Genomic DNA, 24,734 nt, shown 5'->3' on the forward strand with positions numbered 1-24,734 from the left:
CAAAAGCAGAATTTGCTTTTAAGCTAGACTTCAATAGAGTTGCCTGTTGAACAACTGTCCGGAAAAACGGATACTTTGAAGATAAATTATAGCCAACAGCCGACTTCATGAAAACAGAAGCCCTTAACTATGTAGAACATTTCATGAGCCTGAATTTGGGAGCACTTCTCGTTTTATTTTAGCACAGTTATTGACATGGTATTTGCTGCCAGCAGCGTGAGAACTGCATATTTTATATGCGAAAACAGCCTGCACATAGCTGCAGCGGCCAGTACATACTGTATTTCCCTGGGTCGCGTATAGCCAACCAATACCAGCAAGCACACCATGGAAGAAAACCAGACTGGAATAGGGGACATCGCTCTTGCAAATCACATTTTGGACGTTTACCATGCTAACGCTACACCCAGGCATTGAGGCGCAAAGTAGGGGGGGCTACAAATTAATTCAGACCCTCTGGGCATCTTCACCGTGCGGTGAATTGTTGACACAGAGGCATTTCCCTTTTTCACTCTCATCCTAAAAGCGGCCGCCGCAGCCAGAACCACCTACTGACCCGACCGGTGGCTGTGGGACGCTGCTCGTGTATCTGCCCTTCTACACTTCACTCAATTAGACTAAAACCAAGAGCGACCAGTGGGTGGTTGGTAGGGGGGCACAAATATCCGTTAAGCTGATCAAGCCAGGAGGACTGGTAAAAAAAAGCTGAGCCCACAATCCACAGGATAAGCGATCAAAGGTGCGAAGCAGACCGCAAGGTAGGTTGCGCCACAAATACGACGATCAAATGCAAGCCGACCTTTTTGGAAGCAGTTGGGTGGCCCTCAGTAGATACACATCTGATACCCTGGCTATCTTCACCTCTTGGTGGGTGCACACAATGTTCTGGGCATTAGAGGGAGCTACTTCTATAAACTGCACACTTGCACACTGTGACTTTCACGCACTATATAGTTAAAGAGGACTGTGATTTGGGCGAGTTGGTGAACGTTCATGATTGACAAACCAGCGCAGAAAAAACACGGCACAAAAAAGGAACGAGAAGTAGATAGGACAGCGCTGCACTCGCAACTGATTTATTTTGAAGAAAACATTGGTAATATACATAGATCAGTCTCCCACGTGGCGGTAAATTATTACAACGAATAAACATTAACAAAAAACGCAATCACTAATCGGTCTGCACATGTGTAGTCTTTTTGGTTTACTTGGTGATGCAAGGGTGTCACTCGGATAAGCGTATTCTCGGTAATGCAGCACTATTGAGGGCATACTTATACAACGGTCGGCAGATCGTCTGATTTGAAAGGCCTCGATAATTTCCGTTGTTCTTTTATCTCTGTGTCTCGACAACACAGCAGTTTCCTTAAAGAGCGGCACACATTCGTGTGAGCTGCAGTGTTTTGTCAGGTGGCTGTGCAGATTCCCTGCGGACAAAATACAAGCTTGTTTTATTTGAAAGATTTGGTGTTTTATAGTGCCCCCCGCACTTTTCTGGCAACAAGTGATGCTTTATTCCCTGAAAAATTAATCAATTTAGGCTAAAATATTGATTATCCCACGAAATTATTTGTTTTGTGACGTCTGCAATGACATCACATGAACGGGTCTTCAAGTGAACTTTAAATGGGCTGCAGCCTTGTTTACAGTCAGTCCTCCTAGATGGCGCCACAATACTGTTTTACCCCACTATTCGCCTTTGCTTTGTTTTTGTATGTATTTGCACGTGTCTTGTTTTTGTCATGGAAGGTAATATAGTTTTGTGAAACATGGAGTATGTTCAACAAATAGGGTCACGTGATATAATGTCGCCTATGCTAACCGCCGTCCCGTCTGAGACAACCCCAAAGCACTGCCCTGCTGTGCAGCTATAAACCGCCCCCTGACCAGTGTCGCCTGAGACACCTTAAAGCACTGCCTTGCTGTGCAGCTATAACCATAGTGCACGCAGTACCAAAATCCGTGCCCACTGGTGCTCTTGTGTTTACATGTATTTTAGTAACCTCCATTCTATCACCTCACCATTCCAACTGCTATAAAATGAGTATGCATTACACTTAGGTGAAAATTGCTCGTTCTGCAAAAGCCCTGCCTTGCATTTGCATTTGCCGGCCTCAGCCGATCGCACTGCTGTGCATATGACGTCATATGTTGAGTGCGGGAGATGAGCTAGTGAGTCACATGGCCATTCCTTTTTTAAGTGCGAAGCACTTCTTAGTCGGGCCTACTCCTGCTTCCACCGCCGTCCTCCGTCCGCAGCCTAGCAACGGAGCTAGCTACCGTGCCTAGCAACGGCGCCGGATTTCCGAAGCGTGAGGGCGCTCGCATAGCGCCTCCTCTCCCCCCTCGCCTACTCTCCTAAAGCCCCTTTACTACTCTCCAGCTCGCAACACCCTCTCTCGGCGCGCCAGCCAGGCCACTACACTATATAAAAAAAAACAGCATCCGGCGCCAGGTTTCGATCCGAGGACTTTGCGGCCGCAGCGCGACGCTCTACCGACTAAGCGACGGACGCGACGCTGATGTCAGTGTTAGTAACGCGCCTTATATCTTTAACGCATTCAAACTACGTCGTCAGCGGCGTGCGTTGGCGACTCAGCGGCGTTATAGCGGCTTGATAACTGCGTATGCAACAACCCTTAACGGTCCACTTTAGCGACCACAAGGCGGTCGTAATGACCGTCGCATACAACGACAACACAAACAAGTGCTGAAATAAATACTGTCGTTTCACTTTACTTTGCGTGTGTGTGTGTGTGTGTGTGTGTGTGCGGGATTACATTCCCTCTCGAACATACACGTTAATTCACCAAGATTTCCGCAGAGGGACAAACGAGGCGTGTTAAGCCGAACGTGATCACGAGGGGGTGTTAATGTAACTAACGGGAAAAATGCCACCAAACTTCAACAAACTCCCCCTCTTAGCATCACCCCGTGCTTCGCACTTCCTCATACTCCCCTTCGGGGAAATGCGGGGGAATTTTTTCCTTATTATGTCGCTTATTTGAGCCAGTCTTGGGTAGTAACTAGTTACTAGTAACGTGTTACCGGCAGGCCAATGCTACTTTTTTCTAGTTTCGGTTCTATTATTGCGCGCCTAGAGGCAGTGGCGCTGGGGAAACATTCCTCTCATTTTTTTTTCTTTCCGCTTCTCTCCGGCGCGACTGGGGGCGCGCATGCGCGATAACGGCATAACGGTCACCGCAGTTGCTGCTTCCGCACGGCGAGCAGCGAGGCCGACGCGCGTCTCATGTAGTGGGCGACTTCTCGTATGTGCTCCCTCGGACATTACGGTGCTGCAAAAGGGACGCCAAGAACACCAGGATGAATCGTAACGCGAAGACTCTTTGAGTGCTGTTAGCAAAAGGTGAGAACGTCGTTCGTATGCCGTACGTGAAGCTGAGCTGAAGGATAGGACTTGTGCCGTGCGTGTGCAGTGCTTGAAGACAGACACCCTTGTCTGTGTTGTATTGGTCATCGGTGTTGCTCGCCGCACGTCGCGTTCGCGCACGTAACGCGAATAAAGTGTTCAAGTGATATTCGAGCTGGCGTCGTTACTGCTCAAGCGGCGTGGCTTCGTGCCGTCGGAGCGAGGCTTGCCCGTTGGAGGCAGCGGGGAGGCGGCGGCGGTTGCCGGGTGGGAATGGGGGGGACACGGGGAGGGGGAAGGAATCCAATCGGCATGAGAGGGGAGAGCGTTACCTCTCCCCCACGCAAGCTGCGCGCTCTCGCATTGTTGCCATGGCAATTACAACGCCTTCAAGGCCAACATGGCGGTGGCGTTGCTAGGGCAACAACAACGCAGTAATGTTTCCCCAGGCTCACCAGGGGAGAATATGCCGCATGAGTCGCAATTAGCCCGGACGCTGGGTTGAAGGCTAAGAGTCCGCCTCCTGTTACCGGTAATTAGTTACTTTTTTAGTAACTGTAACTAGTTATGTTCAGTTAGAGGAACCTGTAACTGTAACACTTACTTTTTGTGGAGTAACTTTAACGAGAAATCGTTACAGTTACTTTATTTCTATAAAAAATTATGAAACACCAACACTCATTTTGGCCGATGTACAGTTTGCGTGTTTCACTATTTCGGCCTTTCTTCTGCAGAACCTTCGTCTACTTCATCTATGCCAGCTCACTCCCTTCACATGGGTGAAAAACATCTGGAGTAGAAATGTTTAGGTGTGCACATGTGCGTAGTGTCTCACGTGGTCCACTAAGGGCTCGAAGTTTCTAAGTCTAAGCTGCAGTATTTTCCTCAGCAGCGTGACATTGCTCTCACCCAGGCCATAAATAACACTACAACACGTGTCTAAGCACACGTGGATGCATGTTGACGTGCCAGAGCCTATAGGCCGACGTCCAGCTGCACCATTTTCGCCACATCTGGGGCGCAGTAAAAGTGTTCGACACAAAGGCGAACTGGAAAACAAACAGCCACAAACGCCGCACAACGCACTGAAACCTTTGCACTTTCGGGGAAGCCTGGAAAGCTCCGGTCAGGGCGTCGCGTTCTCATTAGCGACGTGCAGCCCCGTTTGTGGGGTCATAAAACGCCACGGGGAGTTTCTCGGCGGCCTCGCACTCGTCCAGCCCTGTGCGCACTGTAGAGTGTTCGATTCACAAGTCGCAGTTGTTTGCGATCATTGTGCTATTTAGAAACCCCTGGCCGTATTTGGGACCACGCGTTTAGGACCCCTGGTCTAGAGGCTTCATCGAGCTGTCAACAGTACTCTAACGAGGTCGAGAAAGTAATAAATTTCACACCCCTCCACTGGTCTAGAGGCTTCATCGAGCTGTCAACAGTACTCGAACGAGGTCGAGAATGTAATAAATTTCATGCCCCTCCACACATACGACGACCCCAACGATGGTGGCCCTCGAGTGCCCTCACACCAGCAGCCAGCATCTTGCCGGTAGACGTCTGACCACACTGCCACAATGTTCTTGGAAATCCTCGCGACTTCGTTTTGAGGGCTGTGGCCAAAACGAAAACAGTAGCTACATCTGATTCTGAATGTTGGGTGCAAGGAATAGTTGGGTGAGCTTCGTTCGGCCTACACCTCAAAGCAAACGAAGGGAGGGGTTCCTGGGATCGGCGACATGGAAGGCTGGGATTGTGAGAGCAATGTTTCCCGGTCGAGACGGCGAAATCCACCTTTGTAAAGACAGGGGGGAGTAGGGGAAGGAGGAGAAAACAATAAAGCGTTCAATTCAGTTTCTATTCCCCTTGAAAATATCTTGTCTCATTCCGGGGACGGGGGTGGCTGGGGGTTGGGGCGGGAGAACGACTCTGAGGGCCCACGGTCAAACGTCGCTTCGGCGATGGCTCAAATTGTTCGCCATCTTCGAACACAAGTACGAAATAAAAAGTTAACGAAACACTTTTTTTGAGTATCTTTCAAAAACACCTCGAGAAGTGATGCACCCTCATGTCCGTTTCCCTTTTTCTACAAGGGCCCTCCGTAGATCCGACATCTCCGCCCCCTTTTTCCCATTCTCTCTTACTATGTGGGGCGGTCAAGTGACGGCATTGTAGGCGAAAACAAATTAGGTTAACATTGAAAGATTGTTTAGCCTGTGTTGTCCTCCAGCTCGGTATAGTATAAGTTCGGTCTCCGTATTCGTCCTTTTTGTACACGTTTGGCAGCCATGTCTGTCGACACAGAGCAAGTGCAACCGTTGCCTTGGCCTTCTTACCGCGAATAGTTTTCGGTGTTGAATACGACAGCCACAAACATTACGGTGTAGTGCTGCATTTGCAAAAAAGAGTACTCTACTAGCAAGACGTCATCGTCAAATCTGCAGAAGCATCTAGAGGTAAGTTTCATCTTTATTGGTATTCAGGTTTCGCGTGTCTATTTGATTTGATATATTGTTACGTGGCGGCAGATGACACAGACTATGTAACAATGAAATGTTGTATTTACATAATGGTGAACTATTTATATCAAGCCATAATGAAGCCCGGCCTGGCTGCACCACGCACACACCTCTTCTTCGTCGTCATCATCCTTGGTGGTGGGCCATGGCGCCACGGGGATTGTCCGCCACGTACCGTGACATCACCCCGCCGGTAGAGGACGACCGTCCCGGTCACCGCCGATGCAAGTTGGCGAATGAATGCGGATGAGCATGCGATGAGAAATGCGGACGAATCGCTTGCTGCCACGGATCACGATGATGGTGTTGATGATGCCTGGCCCAGCAGCAGCAATGGCTTCAGCTGCAACGAAGCGTCAAAAGTCCTGAGGCCACGACGGACGGAGGGGCGGGGGAATCCATCTTGGTCTTGTCTGGGCACGGCTCACCTCGGCTGGTCGTCACTTGGGTCTTTCGGGCTGGGGACATGAGGTGGGGGACATCATCGTGTGGTGGTCTCGATCGGCTGGGCTGGGGCTGCCCGGCGTGGCTTCGTTAACCCTGGCGCAACGTCCATGCCGATGCGATGCGATGCTGGGACCAGGATGGGGATGACGAACCCGCACGCTCCACCAAATGTTACGTGGTGGCAGACGACACGGACTATGTAACGATGAAACGTTGTATTTACATAATGGAGAAGAACTTTTTACATCAAGCCATAATGAAGCCCGGCCTGGCTGCACCGCGCACACAGCTCTTTTTCGTCATCATCATCCTTAGTGGTGGGCCATGGCGCCACGGGGATTGTCCGCCACGTCCCGTGACATCACCCCGCCGGTAGAGGACGACCGTCCCGGTCGACGCCGATGCAAGTTGGCGAATGAATGCAGATGAGCATGCGATGAGAAATGCAGCCGAATCGCTTGCCGCCACGGATCACGATGATGGTGTTGATGATGCCTGGCCCAGCAGCAGCAATGTCTTCAGCTGCAACGAAGCGTCAAAGGTCCTGAGGCCACGTCGGACGGAAGGGCGGGGGAATCCATCTTGGGCTTGTCTGGGCACGGCTCACCTCGGCTGGTCGTCACTTGGGTCTTTCGGGCTGGGAACACGAGGTGGGGGACATTGTCGTGTGGTGGTCTCGATCGGCTGGGCTGGGGCTGCCCGGCGTGGCTTCGTTATCCCTAGCGGCAACGTCCATGCCGATGCGATGCGATGCTGGGACCAGGATGGGGATGACGAACCCACACGCTCCACCAAATGTTACGTGGTGGCAGATGACACGGACTATGTAACGATGAAACGTATTTACATAATGGTGAAGAACTATTTACATCAAGCCATAATGAAGCCCGGCCTGGCTGCACCGCGCACACAGCTCTTTTTCGTCATCATCATCCTTAGTGGTGGGCCATGGCGCCACGGGGATTGTCCGCCACGTCCCGTGACAATATTGAACTATGCAGATCCAGTTGAAATGAGTGTACTTAATTTAAACTTTCGTTGTGCGCAGAAAAAACACCCGACAGCCCTGAAGGAATTCGACTCAAAGAAGAGGAAAGCCGAGCATGGTCCCACCGCGGGGGAGAAGAAGAGGCACGTGGGAGGAAGCTCGACGCACACACTGGAGTCCCGTCTTGCAGCAGCGAGTCGACCTAAGGATCTGTCACAAAGTTGCAAAGACAGGTTAATAGTGCACTTCGTGGTCGCAGATATGCAGTGTTTTTTAATCGTTGAAAATGAACAGTTCCGGTGTTTGATTAACGCACTGCAAGCATAGGCAGCGGTAATGAAAAGGACGTCGCTGGTCAATCAGATTGACATCCTCTACAAAGAGCACAAAGCGTCCCTCATCGCTACATTGGAGAAAGCATCAACGGTCTGCTGCACAGCTGACTGCTGGACAGCCTCAAACAGGTGAGGCCAGCGAAATACTAGCAGAACTGTATCTCTTCGCGCGATTTTCACACCGTAGAGCCTGAAAAATTAAAGTCGTTTATAACATATTTCGTTGGCCACTATGCAGACCACTATGCACTATATTTCGTTGGCCACTATATATGTAAGAAGGATTAACAAAAAGCAATATATGTTGTTTTAACGGTAAACAGGCGAGTAAACATAAAATGTCATGTGTTGCCACATCACTTTTATGTTTGGTCGAAAAACAAGAAGAAAAGACGCATAGGAATCTGAATAAATGAAGACTCGCCGCAGATCTGGCTTGAACGTTATTCATTAACGAAAATGTAAGATACCATAGCATTGTTCACCTTCCTACCTAAGCATGGTGGATTCCAAGTTATTTAGCAATGACTTTTAAAATTGCTAAATAAAACCTCAGGGCAATGCGGCTGGGATATTTTCGTCGGCGCAATTTGTGCAACAATTGTGAACTTTTGGAGACCCCTTTCTTACTTCTAAGTGGCTAGATTTAGGCCTTTGTAATAATATTACTTATTCTCTGTTTCTTGCTCATTTTTCATTGAAGCTTTCTGGGTGTGACGGTTCACTTTATAGATGAACAGTCTCTCGAAAGAAGATTCGCAGCGCTCGTGTGCCAATGGCTCCCAGGTCGCCACACCTACGACATCACCGTGACAGCGCTGCACGCAGTATACTTGTGGAGTACAAGATCATGCACAAGACATGCGGCGTCATCACGGACAACGGTTCAAACTTTGTGAGCCTTCAGGTAAGTTACAGGTCTGCTCCTGTTTTAATCTTATTGTCTATACTGAAGCTTCAAAATTTTAATATTTCGGTTCTCCTCAAAAGGAACTAAATTAGGCTGCAGTATAAACGTTAAACGAGACTTCAGCAATGCTTCTTTATGATCGCAATAAACCATTAAGTTTCGCATGCATCGTGACTTACGAACATCGCTGCCTGTAAAAAGTTTCACGTGAAACTTTGGGTCGTACTGAATTTTCGCATACTTAGGTTTATTTTCTAACTACTATTAACGGCGAAACCTAAACTGCGTTTTTATTATTTTGTAGAGTCCCAAAGTAAAATACAGATAGGTTCTAGAGGTATTTCTTTGTTTTTTTTAGAGAAAGACCCGAGATTAGATAAGGCGAGACGCGATGCAGGCATGTACAACACACACACATACCGCATTGTGTCGCCCAGGATCCTTTTAAGACTCGGAGTTCAGTTTTATTAGGATATTTTCCATTTTAAAGCCAATTATTGTGTTATATAATATATTTGTTTCTGTTAAAAGTGCACCACGGATGTATGTCTGCCAGGGTAGTCGTCGATGTTATCGTCCCTCTTAAAGCGAAGCTTTAGAGTTCGCACTAATGGCGTCTGTAACGCGAAATCACCGGGTGAAATGAAAGGAAAAAAATGCTCCCCGGGTCCAGAATTAAACCTGGGTACGACACGTTATGAAGCTGGCATCTATCCAATTTCTCTTTTTCGACATAATTTAAGCGGTTTGGAAAACTCAGACGACCACCAAAGAATCTGCCACAGAAAGCTTTGTGTTCAACCATCATCGTCGTTATACTTCCGGAAGGGTGGATTTTCTAAATCGATAATAACGTTCACTCCCTCCTAGGCTGTTACCAACAGCTTTCTCAAAATGTCATTAAGTGCTAGCTCTGTCGTTATCGATATTTGTTTCCTAGTGGTTTGCGCTTTTATTTCATATGATTTATTCACCTAGCCCATTAGATGGTATTCATGCTAAATACAAAAGTTCAACCACAAGTTCTTGTTTTCGTGTGAAGTTCTTTTTTGTCCGTAATTTCCACTTTTCATGATGCAGGATCTTTGGAGAAACAGGGGAACATGGTGAAGACGTCGCGCAAATAGCGTCACAGAGGTGCTAGACAGTGGTTCGAATAACTCATCTCACGAGATCCACCTGCCATGGCACAGGAGGTGCGCCGCACATACTTTGAACCTCGTCGCTTCGGTCGATGCCAAAAATGCCTGCAGCAACGCGAAGTACAGCGAATTGGCAAAGACGGTTTTTGGAAAATTAAAGATTGTTTGGAGAAAACAAGCTGGAGAAAACAATTGCTTGGAGAAAACAATTGCAGCAAGAGGAATACCGCTTCATTGACAAATACTGCAAGGTATATTTCGATTATCTCTTCACGATTAAGCAGTGCGTTTATTGTATTTATTTTTTACAGGTGATGTACGCTGTGGCGAAGGCGCTGGACATCTTGCGAGGAGAACAATACAGGTACAGTGCTCACGGATTGAAACGCAACACTGCGAGGGCGTGGCCTGCGGTACATGCAGCGCAGCCCGTGGACGCCCATGGAAGCTAGATGTTGCATTGTTGTATACCGCGAGGATGAGAGCGTGTTGACCGTATGCTTACTGCTTCCGGTTGCCAATGAGCGGGACTGTGGTTCCCTGCAGCGACAGCGGGGCGCTGCGAGCCTGGAGTGCTGGAACGCGTTTGTGCGACGATGGTAGTAGCCCAGCTGTGCGCGCACTCGATTTCGCGACATCGTGTGTGCGCGCTCTTGTTACGCGTGCCCTTTCAATGCGGTACAGTAATGTTCATGTAATGCACAGTCACGCTCATCTGAATAAAAGAAACTTCTGTGCGAAGGAACAGCACACTTTACACCAGGATGTCAACTAAAAAAAAGGAAAGACGCCATTGCAGGCACGTTCGCGTGTGGTGCAGTGCACTAGTATACTTCGTTGGCTCTCCTCTTTTTTTAGTTTATATAATGGAATAAAGTTTGCTCTTCCTTCGTGCAGACGTTCATTTTATCAAATAAGCGTAACTGTGCCTTACATGCACATTATCTGTGTCGCATCGGAAGGGCACGCGTAAGAAGAGCGCCCGAACAGACGGTGTCGCGAAATAGGCTTCACGGACCGCCGGGCGGCTACCACCGCCGCAGAAACGCGCTCCAGGCTCGCAGCGCAACTCTGTGACCACGGCGAACCACAGCCCCGCTTATTAGCGACCGGAAGCAGCAAGCCTACGGATAAAACGCTCTCACCCTCGTGGTATACCACAATGCAACACCTAGCTTCCATGGGCGTCCACGGGCGGCGCTGCATGTTCCGCAGTCCACGCGCTCGCAGTGTCGCGTTTCAATCCGTGAGCACTGTACATGGGCGTCCTACAGCCAACGCTTCACTGCCTGCTGTGCTACCAGTGGTCCCTCCCGCCACTAAAGTACTGCAAACCCCTTGCTAGCGCCCTTCAGGAGCCAGTCACGAAGCGGTGAGCGAAATCTTGTTCCATCTCATCGCGTGATCCCGCAGGGAGGCACGTGCGTGCGTACCAAACAGTGTGAATGAGGAGTGTGAACCGCTGTTAAAAGAAGTTAAGGTTCTGCGCAGGTCCAGCGACACGAAGGCATGATAGTTTTAGAGACTTACCATATAAGGAAAGAAGGGAGAAGGATGCGTGAGTGCCACATCGGTGTTTCTTCATAAAACAGAGATTATGTATCTTGACATGTGTCTGTAGCGTTGTGTTAGAGCTGCCTGTAAAGATTGCATTATTTGTAGGAATGCGCATGTGTGATCAGATAATAGGGACCGGGCGGCCGTTGTATGGCACCACCGTCGTTTCAGCGAACAGCGCCGCCCGTGGCGAACCACTCGTCAGTGGAATGCCAGTGGCAGTCAGCGCAGCGTAGTTGTGCATGGCTTTCTGTCGTTTTTCTGCGGTGCGGCTTGCAAAGCGAACGTAACCCCACGTGCATTTTTCAGATCGGTAAATCTTGAGTGTGGGAGTGACGTTTACGAGGCATGCTATGTGTGTTATTTACGCCCATACTCAATATTTACAAATAGCAGACGACGCTCAATGCGCCAAGCTGGAAGTGAAAGTTCGTTGCTTCATGCAATTTTTTCATGCCTGCATGCAGTTTCGCGAATCGAGGAGTATATTGCCGCTAAATGCTCCCACAAAGCCGGTGTGTGCGACCGATCTAGGAATGCTGCGGCGCCGGCCTTTGGCAGTTGATGACGAAACGTCGCCGACGTCGTGCACAAGTGAAAGACAAGGTTGGAGGATGTCTTCGAATATTTACCTCAAAACAGAAATTGTGACGGACGACGCTTCCATATCTTCATTACCTACGACAGAAACGTGTTTAATTTCACAGAAATGCTCTTACTACAGTCATCGGAAATCGTTGATAGAATAAATACCGCATGATAGTAGAATGTTATTGCTTGTCGTGGAGAAGCATTGCTTTACAAGAATTGCAATGGTTGCTGGCTAGTTGGTATACGGTTTTTCAAAAACCAATTCCTGCGTGGCTGAAGGACGCAAGACAGGAGGGTGCCCGAAACCTGTACTCAGCTTCACAACTGAATGCTGCGGTCGGTTTACAAGCTGTCACCTACGCTTGAAAAATCATGCACACCTCCGTCTAACGACGATGATAGTTTATCGCAAAGCTCTATCGTATGGGTTTCCTTGGTTGCCTTCTGGATTTAAACTTTGAATAGTTAAGCGTCGAATTTGACGAGCACGCAGTTTGGTCTTTTAATCGCAGCGTCTTTGACTTTGACCATTTCCCATTGGATTTCGCACAAAGGAAGCTTTGTGTTCAACCATCACAATCATTAGACGGAGGGCTAGATGACTTTGCTGTTTAATTTTGAACTTCCATGCCCCCTCTCCAAATCTAAACTTTTTCCAGCGTGTCGGAAATGTGTCTGTGGTGGAGGACTCGGGCTCATGCACCCATATTTGAGGCAACTAATCGCGCGTTTTTGATGTCTTCACCAGGCATTACACGATTTTTTTATGTACTCTGTAAAGAATAATTAAGCATTAAAAACACCGGCTGACGCTAACACTGCCACATTTTTAAATTATCGGTGCCAGCCTTTATTCTACGCAGGTGGTAAAACGGGAAGTGGAGGAGGGATGGTTTGTAGCTTGGACTGTTGAGTTGGTGAATAACTTTGGCTCATGATAAAATGACCACCACAAACGTGGGACTTCCACTTCGGCTTTCAGGCTCCCATGCTGTCACAGTGTCGCTCACCAAAACCGAAGGTACAAAGCTCACGGTTACAGACAGTGTAAACTACCGCAACATTTCTACGGCTACACGGTAATCCAACTCGTATAAAGGTGCCTTTTTATTTAAAGCACACGCATCGAGGTATCCCAGCGCTAAGGCTGGCGTGGAAACCGTAGTCATTGAAACCAGTGAAGATAATTTAAAGTGGTAGAAATTATTTCTAATATTGCTAATAGTTTTATTCCTACTCAGATCGTGCGTAGCCAGGCGCAGAGTGCTGCAAAAAGCGCTCGTGTCGATGTAGCCCTTCCCCAACTTTACAAGCATCCAATACGATTGCGTAGCCATGAGCACATTTAAGATGAAAATAATACTAATAATAGTAGTTTTATTCGTACTCAGAACGGGTGGGGCCAAGCGCAGATCGCTGCAAAAAGCGCTCATGCCATTGCAGCCGATACCCAACTTTAAACGCGTCCGACAAGTTTACGTAGTCATTACTGCATCTAAGAACCCAACACATCTGTTTAGACTTCGTTTCATATCACATGTCTGCTCACAAAACCACCAAAACATACAAAGCACCGAAGCAAACACGACAAAAACAACGGGAGGCTGTGTAGTCCAATGCACCGGCTCATTCCACTGACGAGGGGAGCGCCGAGTGGTGGCGCCACCCGTCCAGCTGCCCGGTCCCTTATACTAGTGTGATCTGTTCAATAAAGTATAGTTGAGTTTGTGCTCGTCCCGTCCGTTCTGTGTGTGGTGTCGTTTTCCCGCAAAGCCCGTCTTTATTCACCAAGATGCACCAACTCGCCCAACAACAAGTTCTTCTGTACCAAAGATAGCCCGTTTCTTTATATACTTGTACCTCGAAGTTAAACCTCCACATCAGTACCGTACATTGTTGCTGTAACCTCTGTCAACACAGGTTTTCTCAAGTTCTGGAGGATACCAGTCTTGCCCTGGCAGCGGCAGTCCATCCCAAGTTCAAGCTCTCCTGCATGGCAGAAGAGCGGAGAGCGGCAACATTTCACCTTCTCGAGGAAGAGTGCCGAGCGCTGGAAGCATCTTCCAGTGAAAATCCAGCAGCTATTGACAGGAGCGATGAAGACGAATTTTTCCAGCTGCTGCAAGCCTCTCCCTCATCCACCGAGGTGCAACAGTGGGTAAACAATCCAGGAACAAGTCTGAGCGAGCTGTCGAAGTTCCCCAAGATAAAGATCTTCATACAGCGGACTACGGGGATTCCATCCAGTGCACCCTCTGAACGTCTTTTTAGCAGAGGACGTGACGTATTCGGCATCAAGAGAGGGAAGCTCCCCGATTCCAACTTTGAAAAACAACTAATTCTATGCTACAATGATGTTTGCAAATAAATTTCTTACAGCGAGTGCAGCAACAAAAAAATAAAGTTCCTAGTAGTAACAGAATGGAATTAGTAGTAACAGAATGGAATAATTTACATTTACATGCATTTCCAATTTAGCTACAACAGAGTAAGAGCTGAACTGTTTCATCCAAACTACTAACGAGCTACACCACTGGTCAGCTGCTAAATCTTCGATACGGCTGACGCCGCCTTTTTCAAGAAGCCCTGGGAATCTGTCGAGCATAACAATGTTCGTTTCTGCTACACTTCGCCAGAAGAAAGCGACTAAGCTCGGATTGTGCCAGAACTTGAGGCTCAGAACTGGGGGCTATTTCATTTTACAATGCTGAACTACCTCTCGCATTCGATGTTTCTGTGGTACTGACCAGTTCAACTTGCGCGCATTGCCAACTATGCTCTATAAGCTATTACGATGTCCAGTGGTGTAGGATGTGATTGCGTTGTCAGGTAGCTCCAGCACAATGTGGCTAGACTCGGTGAAAGATTTAGCCAAACACGGGTGTGTATTTGGGATATTTTTGTTTCGACCGTACAATCGTACAAAACCATCCAAATCCGGGAATCTCCCGGATAATTCGGGAAACCTGGCAGGTATGCACACGATGTTGGGGGCGGGGTACTTCGGCCCATAAGGTTCCGTTCTCGGTTATTGATGGAAGCTGAGAAAAATTACTTGCAGCTGGAGCGTGAAGCCTTGGCACTTGTTTGGTGCATCGAAATTCCGACAATACTTACTCGGCAATACTTTCACATTGATGACGGACCATAAGCCGCTTGTGGGACTTTTTTATCCAGACAAACCAGCACCCGTGATGGCTGCTACGCGAATCCAGCGATGGGCCCTGCTGCTCAGCGCATACACAACAGCCCAGGAAAGACAACGTTCCAGCAGACGACCTCAGCCGGCTCCCCACGTCAGCAACTTCCCAGCCAGAGATGCATGAAGAAACCGGGGACGGTGAGTATGTCATGTCTGCGAAGCAACTCGGCACTCCCACGGAGCTCGATGACGATTTAGCAAAGGTGCAAAAATGGGTGCAAGAGGGGTGGCCAAGAAATTTGGGGCCTGAGGACCAGCACTTGATGCCATACTTCAACCGGAAGGCTGAGATAACGGGGAGTTACGGTCTTCTCTACTGGGGCCATCGAGTGATCGTCCCTAAGAGTGCCCGATCAGCGATGTTACGTCTGAGAGAGAAAGAGGGCACTGACCAAGTAACGAAAAAGGCACCTAAAATTTTCCTTCGTTATGTAGATCACTGTTTTTGCATAATTCGTAGAGACGTGCCACCCCAGTTTACAACGCACCTCAACTGCATGAACGCAGCCATACAGTTCACTGTTGAAGAGATCAATGGACAACGGCCGTTTTTAGACGTGCTCGTCAAACGCGCCAGACCCGACCTCGAATTTGACGTGTACTGGAAGAGCAGCCACACCGGTCGTTATCTCCACTTCAGATCTGTTCAACCCGCCTCACGCAAGCACTCTGTGGTGTCTTTCTGATCCGACGCAGCCATACTGTTTGCACAAGGCCAGAAGACGTGGCGAATGACATTAAGAGAGTTCGTCAGGACCTGTCGGGCTGCGGCTACCCCGACGCCTTTGTTTCCTCCGTGGAAAGGATGGCTCTGCAGACAACGCCCAGTGCCGGTAAAAAGAAGTGGGCTGCAATTCCTTATGTCCCTGGCACAAGCGAGGCATTGGCTCATGTTTTGCACAGCTATGATGTGCACATGGCACATGTGCCATCGAAGAGGCTGCGACACACACTGACCCACGTAAAGGATAAGCTTCCTAAAGAAAGATATCCCGGAGTAATATACGAGGTCCCTTGTGCAAACTGCAACGCTGTGTACGTAGGCGAAACGGGCTGCTTTCAAAAGCGCCTAAAACAGCACTGCTACGATGTGAAGACGAAAAAAGTGACGTCGAATGCCCTCACTGAACATGCAGAACTGTCGGGCCAGGAGACTGGGAAAATGCACGCATCATCACTACAGAGAAGAATTCGGCAGCAAGATATTAAATTTAGAATCGCTAATAATACAGACAACGCCAAACACCCTCAATCGCAACATGGGAACCTTGCACCCAATGTATGCACGCTGCCTACGTCATGTTTTAAATCCTACTTAAGGCCGTTTTTCTCTGCAATAAAATTCATTGTGAACAAGGCTCCTGTGCGGGAGCCGAAACGTCTTTTAAGTTTTTCTTTTTCGTTACTTGGTCGGTCCCCTCTTTCTCTCTCAAATGTACCCTCCCGACCAGACGGTTGTCCGTCAAACCCTTGACTTGATGTTACGTCTGCTGCATGATACTCATCAAGGAATTTGCTCAATGAAGTGGCTAGGGCGCTCCTTGATGTGGTACCCCCGGATTGATAATGACATTGAGCACATGGTTAAGTCGTACCCCAGTTGCATCCAAGCTGCCACTATGCCCCCCAAGAAATCCCCGGTTGCATGGCCGGAGACGGATGAGTGGTGGTCGAGGCTGCATATCGATTTTGCGAGGCCAATCGATGGTCACATGCTACTGATGGTGGTGGACTCACACAGTAAGTAGATAGAAGCGATACCCATGTAAAGTTCCACCACGCACGCCACTATAGAGGCTCTGCGCACCTTGTTCAGTACATTCGGGTTGCCCCGGACGCTGGTATCCGATAATGGCCCACAGTTTATGAGTTGGGAATTTCACAATTTTATGAAACTGAATAACATAGTACACCTGCGAACAGCACTGTATCACCCCCAGTCTAATGGGCTCGCAGAGCAGGGTGTGCATACTGTAAAGTATTCTTTGAGGAAGAATGTGCAAGGGTCACTGAAAACCCACCTGGCGAGGATTCTGCACAGGTACCGCAAGACACCGCAGGACGCCGCAGGCTGGGGGCCGGACACCAGCGCAACTCCTAATGGGCTACGATCTTCGCTCCAGGCTGGACAACGCAGTGTCCGTTCGCCCTCACCAGTTGACCGTCCCTCCCCCAATGTGTAGCAGCCCGGTAAGCCAGTCTGGGTGAGGAACTTTGGGCAAGGCGAGCCGTGGCCTCCAGCCAGCATTACATTGATAGACAGAGCCTGCCTAGTGAAGGCCGACGGTCCGGAGGGGGAAACCATTCGGCGCCACAGCGACCAGGTGAAGCCATGGGAGTTGGAGCACGACCAGGGAGAAGCCAGTGACTCCGGGTGCCAGGAAACTGCCGGCGGACCCCTAGCAGGAGGAACACCGAGGCGAGTGCCAACAAGCAATGAGATCGCCGGGAGCACCTCCACTCCGGCATTGCATCGGTTGGGCCGGCAACGCAAACAGCCAGACCGTTACTCACCGTAGGGGAAGCGAAATGATGTATCTGTTACGTGACACCAGCCGAAGCTGCCATTATCACCACTGCTCCTTCTCCTTCCCTCCCTCTTAACCCCTCTCGCACAACACTACATTAACCCGCACTATCGCATTAAACACTTCAACTTGGCCCAGCCACTGCCACGGCGTGTTCGTTTCAGGAACAGCGTAAGAAACGACAAAACACAAAGAAGAAGACAGACAGGTGCTGTGTCTGTCTGTTCGTTCTCTCTTGTGTTCCATAGATTTCGCACGGTTCTTTCATTTGGGGAAATGTACCAACTCTTCCAATATTCGGTTTCAGCTACTCACGTTACTTCAAATCGAAATGCGAGTGCACATCACGCGATTTCCAACAGAAAGGAGGCACAAACGGAAAGTGATATGCTCTATGTTCATTAGCTAGATTTCAATGGAGGCGTGGGTTGAACTTGAACTGCAAAGACGCCAGCAACCTTCTTTCCATCCCTAATGCTTTCCCCCACAGTTACGCGCCTCCGGATGATGAAAACTGGGTGACGCCATTCACAATGCTCATTTGAAACGTAGTACGTGGGATGTGTTAATGCAGCCACGGTTCTGATCTCATTCTACCATCGTCACTTCAGCGCTGACGTCTGCCGCCACACTCACGAACGCTGAATGATGTCAGAGCATGGAATAGTAACTGCAACAGGTTTCATGACCATGTGTCGCGTAAAATACGCCGAAATGTGAAGCCTAAGGAAATGGGTTCGAATGCAATCGGGGGTTGTCACCAAGGAGGTTTAAATAAATTTGCTGGAGTGGCGGGGGCGCTCCCCAGCTGAAGCCACCCGGCGCCGACGGCGCCATCTTGCCATAGGCAGAAGGCAGAAGGTACGCCGGTACGCCTGGCCAACGTGCACCTGGCCTCGTTCGTGCGGGCGCTGCATTTGCTTCTGCGGAGATGAAAAACGTGTGTTCGCGAGTGTGACGCAAATAGCGGAAATGGTGTCATCGTGCGTCGCCTACGGATGTACGAATAGAGCGAAGAAAGGATCGGGAATAACTTTTCATCTGTAAGTACCGAAGTTTGTTCAAAACAATACATGGTGTGTTCACCCACGGCTGCTCGTTGTGGGCCCATTTTGGGGGCCTTGCTTCCGCTTCGTCCTTTGTTTTCTGGTATCACAGCTAGTTTTTCTTGTACAGATTCCCCAAAAATGCCGAGGTGCGAAACCAGTGGAAACAAGCGGTTCGTCGAGAGGGCTGGGAGCCGAAAGACGGAGACCAGTTGTGTTCCGTCCATTTCACCCCGGAATGCTTCGACCGAACAGGACAAACAGTTCGGCTGCGACATGGAAGCTTGCCGACAGTGTTTCCAGAGTTCCCAAAACACCTGCAAAAGCCAGTAAGAGTCATTTCCTAGTCCGCAGTGTAGCGGTATTAAATGTCTCTGCTTCAAATTGGCTCGTGCAATGTGCGTTGTGCGCGTTTTCGTCACTCGTAAACGTAATGTTTGTTGCTCTCGTATGAATTCTTGACGTCGATGGTGGCAGTAATATTTCGCGCCACAAAGCTTCGCGATAGCGAAGTCGCACACAGATGCTCTGATTGATTGATTGTGGGGTTTAACGCGCCGAAATTAACTACTCAGGTTATGAGGCGCGCCGTAGTGAAGGGCTCCGGATTGATTTTGAGCACGGGGACCTTTAACATGCGCCAAAATCTCGAACACACGCGCGTTGTCGGAAAAGCGGCCGCCGCGGCCGGGAATCGAACCCGCGACCTTTGCTCAGCAGCAGAACGCCTTAGCCATTTAGCCACCGCGGCGGGTTCAAACGCTCTCACAGTCTACCTCAAAATAACCTAACTGCCTTCCACTCAGCTGTAAAGCTGTTAGAACATATACAAGCAACGTGGCATGTGATATCAGAATGATTATAACTCATACATAACTCGATTCATTGCGTAGCAAGCAAGATTCCTCGCTGGGCATGTTAAGTGTTCTTTTATGTATGCAGCTTATTTTGCGCGACAATGTTTTTCTAGAGGTTTTGAGTAGATACTCCATTAGTGTTTACAGTTGGCTCGTTCGGCATGCAGAAGTACTAAATGCACTGGTTTTTTAATTACAGGTGAAAAGGAAGCGCCCTCCACCAACTCCTCGGGATCCTCCCGCCACTGGATGCATTGAAGTTGTGTGTGCTGAACAAGAAGGGGAAGATGGTGCCACGGCTTCACCAACTAAAGAGCACTACAAGAAATTGCTCCACGCATCGACTCAAAAAGTGACTCACCTTCAGAAGAAAGTTAAAATTTTGCAGCAAAACAAGCGAAGGCTCAGCCGAAGAAACGAGGTGGCCGAAGAAATAATGAAAAAACTCAAGGAGAAAAAGCTCCTGTCCGAGGAGGGGGTAGAAGTTTTGGAAGCTACTTTTTCTCCTGAGATTCAGCAGCTACTATCTAGGGCACAAGAACAACAAAAAGGCAAATACCCCCCAGAGCTGCGTGCATTTGCGCTAACACTGCATTTCTATTCACCGGCTGCTTACGAATATGTTAGATCGAAATTCAATGGAGCTCTGCCAGCAACTCGTACGCTTCGAGAGTGGTACCGGTCGGTGAATGGGGAGCCAGGGTTCACCGTTGAGTCCTTCTCCTTTCTCGAGAAGCTTGTCAAAAGTGTTGGCAATCTCCATTGTGCCCTAATAGTTGATGACATGGCTATCAGAAAGCAAATCGAGCTTGTTGGAAACAAGGTCGTTGGTTATGTCGATTTAGGCACAGGCACGCAAGATGACAGCATTCCGGAGGCAAGGAATGCATGTGTATATATGCTTGTCGGTTTGAATATGAGACTGAAGTTGCCTGTAGGCTACTTCCTAATTGATTCGCTCACAGGTTCAGAAAGGGCTGAACTGACGAGGCAATGCATTGCCAGGCTGGCATCTATAGGGGTGGAAGTTGTTTCGCTCACTTTTGATGGTGCAGCGTCTAATTTCAGCATGGCAAAGTGTCTTGGTGCAGATCTCCAACTCGGCAGTGAGAACTTCGTGACAAGCTTCAAGAACCCTAGTGATCCGTGCAAGCTCGTCTACATTGTATTAGACGCATGTCACATGATAAAGCTAATACGCAACTCGCTGGCAACTGTAAGTCACTTGGTTGATGAGGATGGGAAATTTGTGAAATGGGCATATGTAAAGGCACTAGACGCCCTTCAGCGTGAAGAGGGATTGCGACTGGGAAACAAGTTGACGAGTGCCCATGTCCAATGGGAGAGGCAGAAAATGAAAGTGCGACTTGCCGTCCAAGCACTCAGCGCATCAGTTGCTGATGCCTTGGTGTTTTGTGAGCACGAACTGAAACTGCCCCAATTCAGGGGTGCTAGTGCGACTGCGAGGTTCATCAGAGTTTTCGACCACCTCTTCGACATCCTAAACTCTAGGAACCCCTTAGCTAAGTCGTTCAAGGCCCCACTGCGCAAGCAAAATGAAAATTGCTGGAAGTCTCACTTCGATGAAGCTCGAAGGTACATCACGGCTCTGAAGGATCCAGCTGGTCGGCCTGTTCTAGAGTCTCCAAAAAAGACAGGATTCCTTGGATTCATTGTTTGCATGCAAAGCATTGAGCATATTTTTGACCACTTGGTAGTCCATGGCTCTATGACGTATATTTTAACTCATAAAATGAGCCAAGACCATGCTGAAACCTTTTTTGGCGGTGTTCGAGGTCGAGGTGGTTTCAACAATAACCCTACAGCAGCGCAGTTCACTGCTGCGTATAAGCGCCTCTTAGTGCACACAGAAGTGTCGTCATCAAGTGCAGGCAACTGTTCACCAGACCTTGTGTCCATCCTCAGCAAGTCTGCTACCGTTCTCAGCACGGAAAACACAGACACAACTGTGGCAAGGCGTTCAATCATGCAGCCCGAAGACCATGATTACACTCACCGATTGGACATCCCTGAGAGTTTGTCTTCATTTAGCCAATCTGTGGTGCCATACATTGCTGGCTTTGTTGCTAGAAGTCTTGGTGCCTCAAGCATGTGTGAAGAGTGCGTAATGGCCCTTCAAACCGAACAACAGCCTGCTTTGGTGAGGCATAAGAATAGAGGTGGGCTTACTTCACCATCGGATGACGTTGTGTCGATTTGTACAGCTGCAGAGAAAGGTCTGCGTCGGTTACAGGCAGAATGCACAACACTGGGGGCTGTTCACTCAAGATCAAGGCACCTAGTTCTGGAAATTCTTGGTCTTCTGCCGGACAAGCAGTGGTTCTCAAGTCTTAATCAACACATCCTTGATGGTGATGCCTTGGACAACCACATTTACAAATTGTGTAAAGATGTGGTGGAATTGTACATAAAAATTCGAATTCACCACATGATCAAGGAAAAGAATCGAAAAATGTCGGCAGAAAAAGTAAGGAATGTGCTAACTAAGCTTATACTTTTCAAAAATCAGTAGGCACTCTGTTGAAACCTCAAGTTGAGGGGTCATTAAGGTGGTGTAATTACAAAATGAAGTTTTCCTGCTACTACCCGTACCTTGTTTAATCAGCATCGTAGTAGCTGGAATAAAGCTGTTTCATAATATGTGTATGCTTTCTTTTATTTTTACGAATTACAAAAATAACAGAGGCCAGGGAGGCTTCATCGCGAATGTGTGCGCCTTGGCTATGTACGTTTCTGCCTATGCCAAGATGGCCGCCGCCCGCTCGGACTGGCTTCACCCCTTAGCAGTGGCGCGCATAGGAGGCCTCCACTCCAGCAATCTTTATATAACCTCCTTGGTTGTCACCCCACAACCGCGGCAGAGAACAGCGCCAGCTCCCTGCCCGTCGACACTCCGACTCGAAACCACTGCGGGCAAAAGGCGTCCCCCGAGGGGTCGAAAACACAGACACGAGCGAAAACGGACGCACACTTTCAGAAGCATCAGCGGGACCCACCGGGTTGATTCAGCAGTAGCATCGTCAGATCACCGGGCGTCTTGGCTGCAGGCACACACAGCGTTCGCGCGAGCTACTTTTCGTAACTGCGCCTTCCCACGAGCGTCGTCGCGAGTATACTGCACGCAACAACACGATGCGCAGTGGCAACGACGAACACGAATCGGAAAACGATGGAGAAATGTAACAAAGGCACCGTCGGTGACAGCGTCGCTGACAGCGTACGGTGGCGGTCTAGTGATCCGTAAAAAACCGCTCCTGCCATTTTTGTGGGGAGATGGAACGCAGTGTGGCAGTAGCGGCGCTGCAGGCATATGTTGCAATAACAGCCGACGGTTTCATATCGTCGTGTTATAATGACGTCCAACGGCATTGTAAGGGCCTCTTTTATGTACGCTCTCCCTATAGAAATACAACATAGAAGTATATGTGAGAAAAGAATGCAAATTTCGGTATAAGACAACTTGCTTTCACACTTTTGTGTCCCTAAAGGCACCGGACGTCGCTCTAGAACTCCGTGCTGATGGCGCTCTGTTGCCCCCACAAAAAGCCGCACTGAAGTTCAATAGGACACACCACCTTTTGTGACGGTCTGCGACTCTGCGCATTCTGAACTATCGTATTACGTCGTTGCTTGCTAGGACTCACAATTGGTGAAGGTAGCCCGTGCTAGCACGCGTACCAACGTCTTGCGCGCCTTTCAAAACGCCGTGCGATCTCGTGAGAGCTGCTTGGCCGCCGGAGGAGTTCGAGAAAAGGTCTGTCTGGCTTCGGCCGTCGTGTTTGCCGTGTCCCTATCCTCTGTTCACGTATCGGGCTGCGTGTATTGTGCGCGGTTCTTCGTCAACCGGGCGGGTACGCGCTTCTCCCCCTGGTCCCCTGGTGCTGGCCGTCCTCCTGTCGCTGTCTTTTCCGCTCGGCAAGTTCATAGAAGACGGAGGGACACGAAACGGCAGCGGCCGGTATCCACCGGAGTGACGCGGCCTATTCGATTGGAACTCTCTTCCGCGGAAGGCCTATTTCAGGCGACTTTGAGTGCGACCCGTGGTCACGAAACCCGGGCCGCTGCAGTTATTCGATGACCACACTCACATCCAGAATACCATTCAGCGCTCACGAAGGTGTCGGCAAACAGAACCGCCAAGGATACGCTACACTACAAGAGGAACCGCGCTTGAACAGTACGCAACTTGCGCAGCACGTCGAAAATCACTTGTGACCCGTGCGGTATGTTCATGATCCCTTTGAAGTAGGAATGTGCAGCCAGGCTGGAATGTCTGCTTCTGCCATCTGGACAGCTTTTCAGCCGACATCTCCGTTGAAGTCCCGCTAATTGCAAACCGACAGCGCACGTCCTGACCCCCGCGAGGGTGTGCACGTCTTCACTGAAAAAATTTAATTTTCAGAACGTGTACGTGATACGGAAATGATTACACAAACACTGGCAAGTCCCAATGCTGGTGGGACCTCCCCATCTTAAGTAGGAGGAGGCAAAACGTTTTGTTGAGCAAAAAAAAAGAAGGTGGGTGGCGTCCTCAGTTCAGAAAGCCGCGCGCTTCCGCAGTCCGGGTGGCCCGGTTGATCAGGCGTTGCTGGTCCTCCGGGTGCAGGCTGGTCAGTGCGCGTTCCCACCGCTCAGGGGATGGTGCGGGCAGAACCATACAAGATGGGCTGTTGTGGCGGGGAGGTTGCAGGAATGGCAGAAGTAGGAGAATGTGGTAGGGGAGGTGTGCGACAGTACGGTACAGTTGAAGTATCTGCCTGTCTGTAGCCGGCGCAACCTTATCTAGTGACACTAGCCGGCGCCACGTCCGGGCCTCTGCTGTAGTGAGCGACGGGTGGGGAGGGGGTTGTGGAAACGTGTTATGCGGTAGTGGCCAAGCACGTCGGTGTATCTGAGCGGCAGAGGGTGGAGGGATGGTGCGGATGGCAAGTCGTCTGTCCTTGGACGGTAATCCCAGAAAATGAGTTCACGGGCAGCGGCATATGCCGCCTCATTCCCTGGTAGGATGGCATGCCCAGGTGTCCACACTATCTAGATGGTTGGGGGAGTCTTGAGGGATTGAAGTATCTTGAGAGCCTGGTAGGGAATGCGGCCAAGGAGGTAGTCGCGGCAGGCCTGCTGAGAGTCTGTTAAGATGGTGAGGTGGCCCGTACTTGTAGTGGTGGTGGCTGCCAGGGCTATGGCGATTGCTTCTGCTTGTGCGGTTGTGGTGTTAGGTAAGGTGGCCGAG

At 49.4% G+C, this 24,734-nt stretch overlaps 3 protein-coding genes and 1 pseudogene across 6 annotated transcripts in view; all 4 read left to right on the forward strand.

Moving 5' to 3' along the window:
• Window positions 1-24,734, forward strand: part of LOC144159764 (uncharacterized) — a 321,877-nt gene that overhangs the window by 47,447 nt on the left and 249,696 nt on the right. The gene's annotated exons all lie outside the window — the stretch shown is intronic.
• On the forward strand, window positions 5,484-8,266 carry LOC144158297 (uncharacterized; annotated as a pseudogene).
• On the forward strand, window positions 9,915-14,218 carry LOC144158298 (uncharacterized). Its single transcript, XM_077689102.1, has 4 exons — window positions 9,915-9,953; window positions 10,014-10,071; window positions 10,954-11,074; window positions 13,771-14,218. Exons 2-4 carry the CDS (start codon window positions 10,017-10,019, stop codon window positions 14,216-14,218), a joined length of 624 nt encoding a protein of 207 aa, XP_077545228.1. The 5' UTR covers window positions 9,915-9,953; window positions 10,014-10,016.
• LOC144158299 (uncharacterized) overlaps window positions 22,912-24,734 on the forward strand; it is a 32,150-nt gene continuing 30,327 nt past the window's right edge. For all 4 annotated transcript variants that reach the window (XM_077689103.1, XM_077689104.1, XM_077689105.1 and 1 more), the window contains exon 1: window positions 22,912-23,258. The gene's annotated coding sequence lies outside the window, so the exon portion shown is untranslated. The remainder of the gene's footprint in view (window positions 23,259-24,734) is intronic.

Source organism: Haemaphysalis longicornis, unplaced genomic scaffold (genome assembly GCF_048455015.1).
Source record: "Haemaphysalis longicornis isolate Haplotype H1 unplaced genomic scaffold, Haemaphysalis longicornis Haplotype H1 scaffold_10, whole genome shotgun sequence".
In the NCBI taxonomy this organism is placed as follows: Eukaryota; Metazoa; Arthropoda; class Arachnida; order Ixodida; family Ixodidae; genus Haemaphysalis; species Haemaphysalis longicornis.

What these genes read in the sequence shown, in the direction of transcription:
- LOC144158298 (XM_077689102.1), top strand. Translation starts at nt 10,017, where the DNA reads ATGTACGCTGTGGCGAAGGCGCTGGACATCTTGCGAGGAGAACAATAC. An exon ending in AGGAGAACAATACAGGTACA is followed by an intron (nt 10,072 to 10,953) that starts GTGCTCACGGAT and finishes TCAATCCGTGAG; the next exon opens with CACTGTACATGGGCGTCCTA. An exon ending in CAGGAGCCAGTCACGAAGCG is followed by an intron (nt 11,075 to 13,770) that starts GTGAGCGAAATC and finishes CTGTCAACACAG; the next exon opens with GTTTTCTCAAGTTCTGGAGG.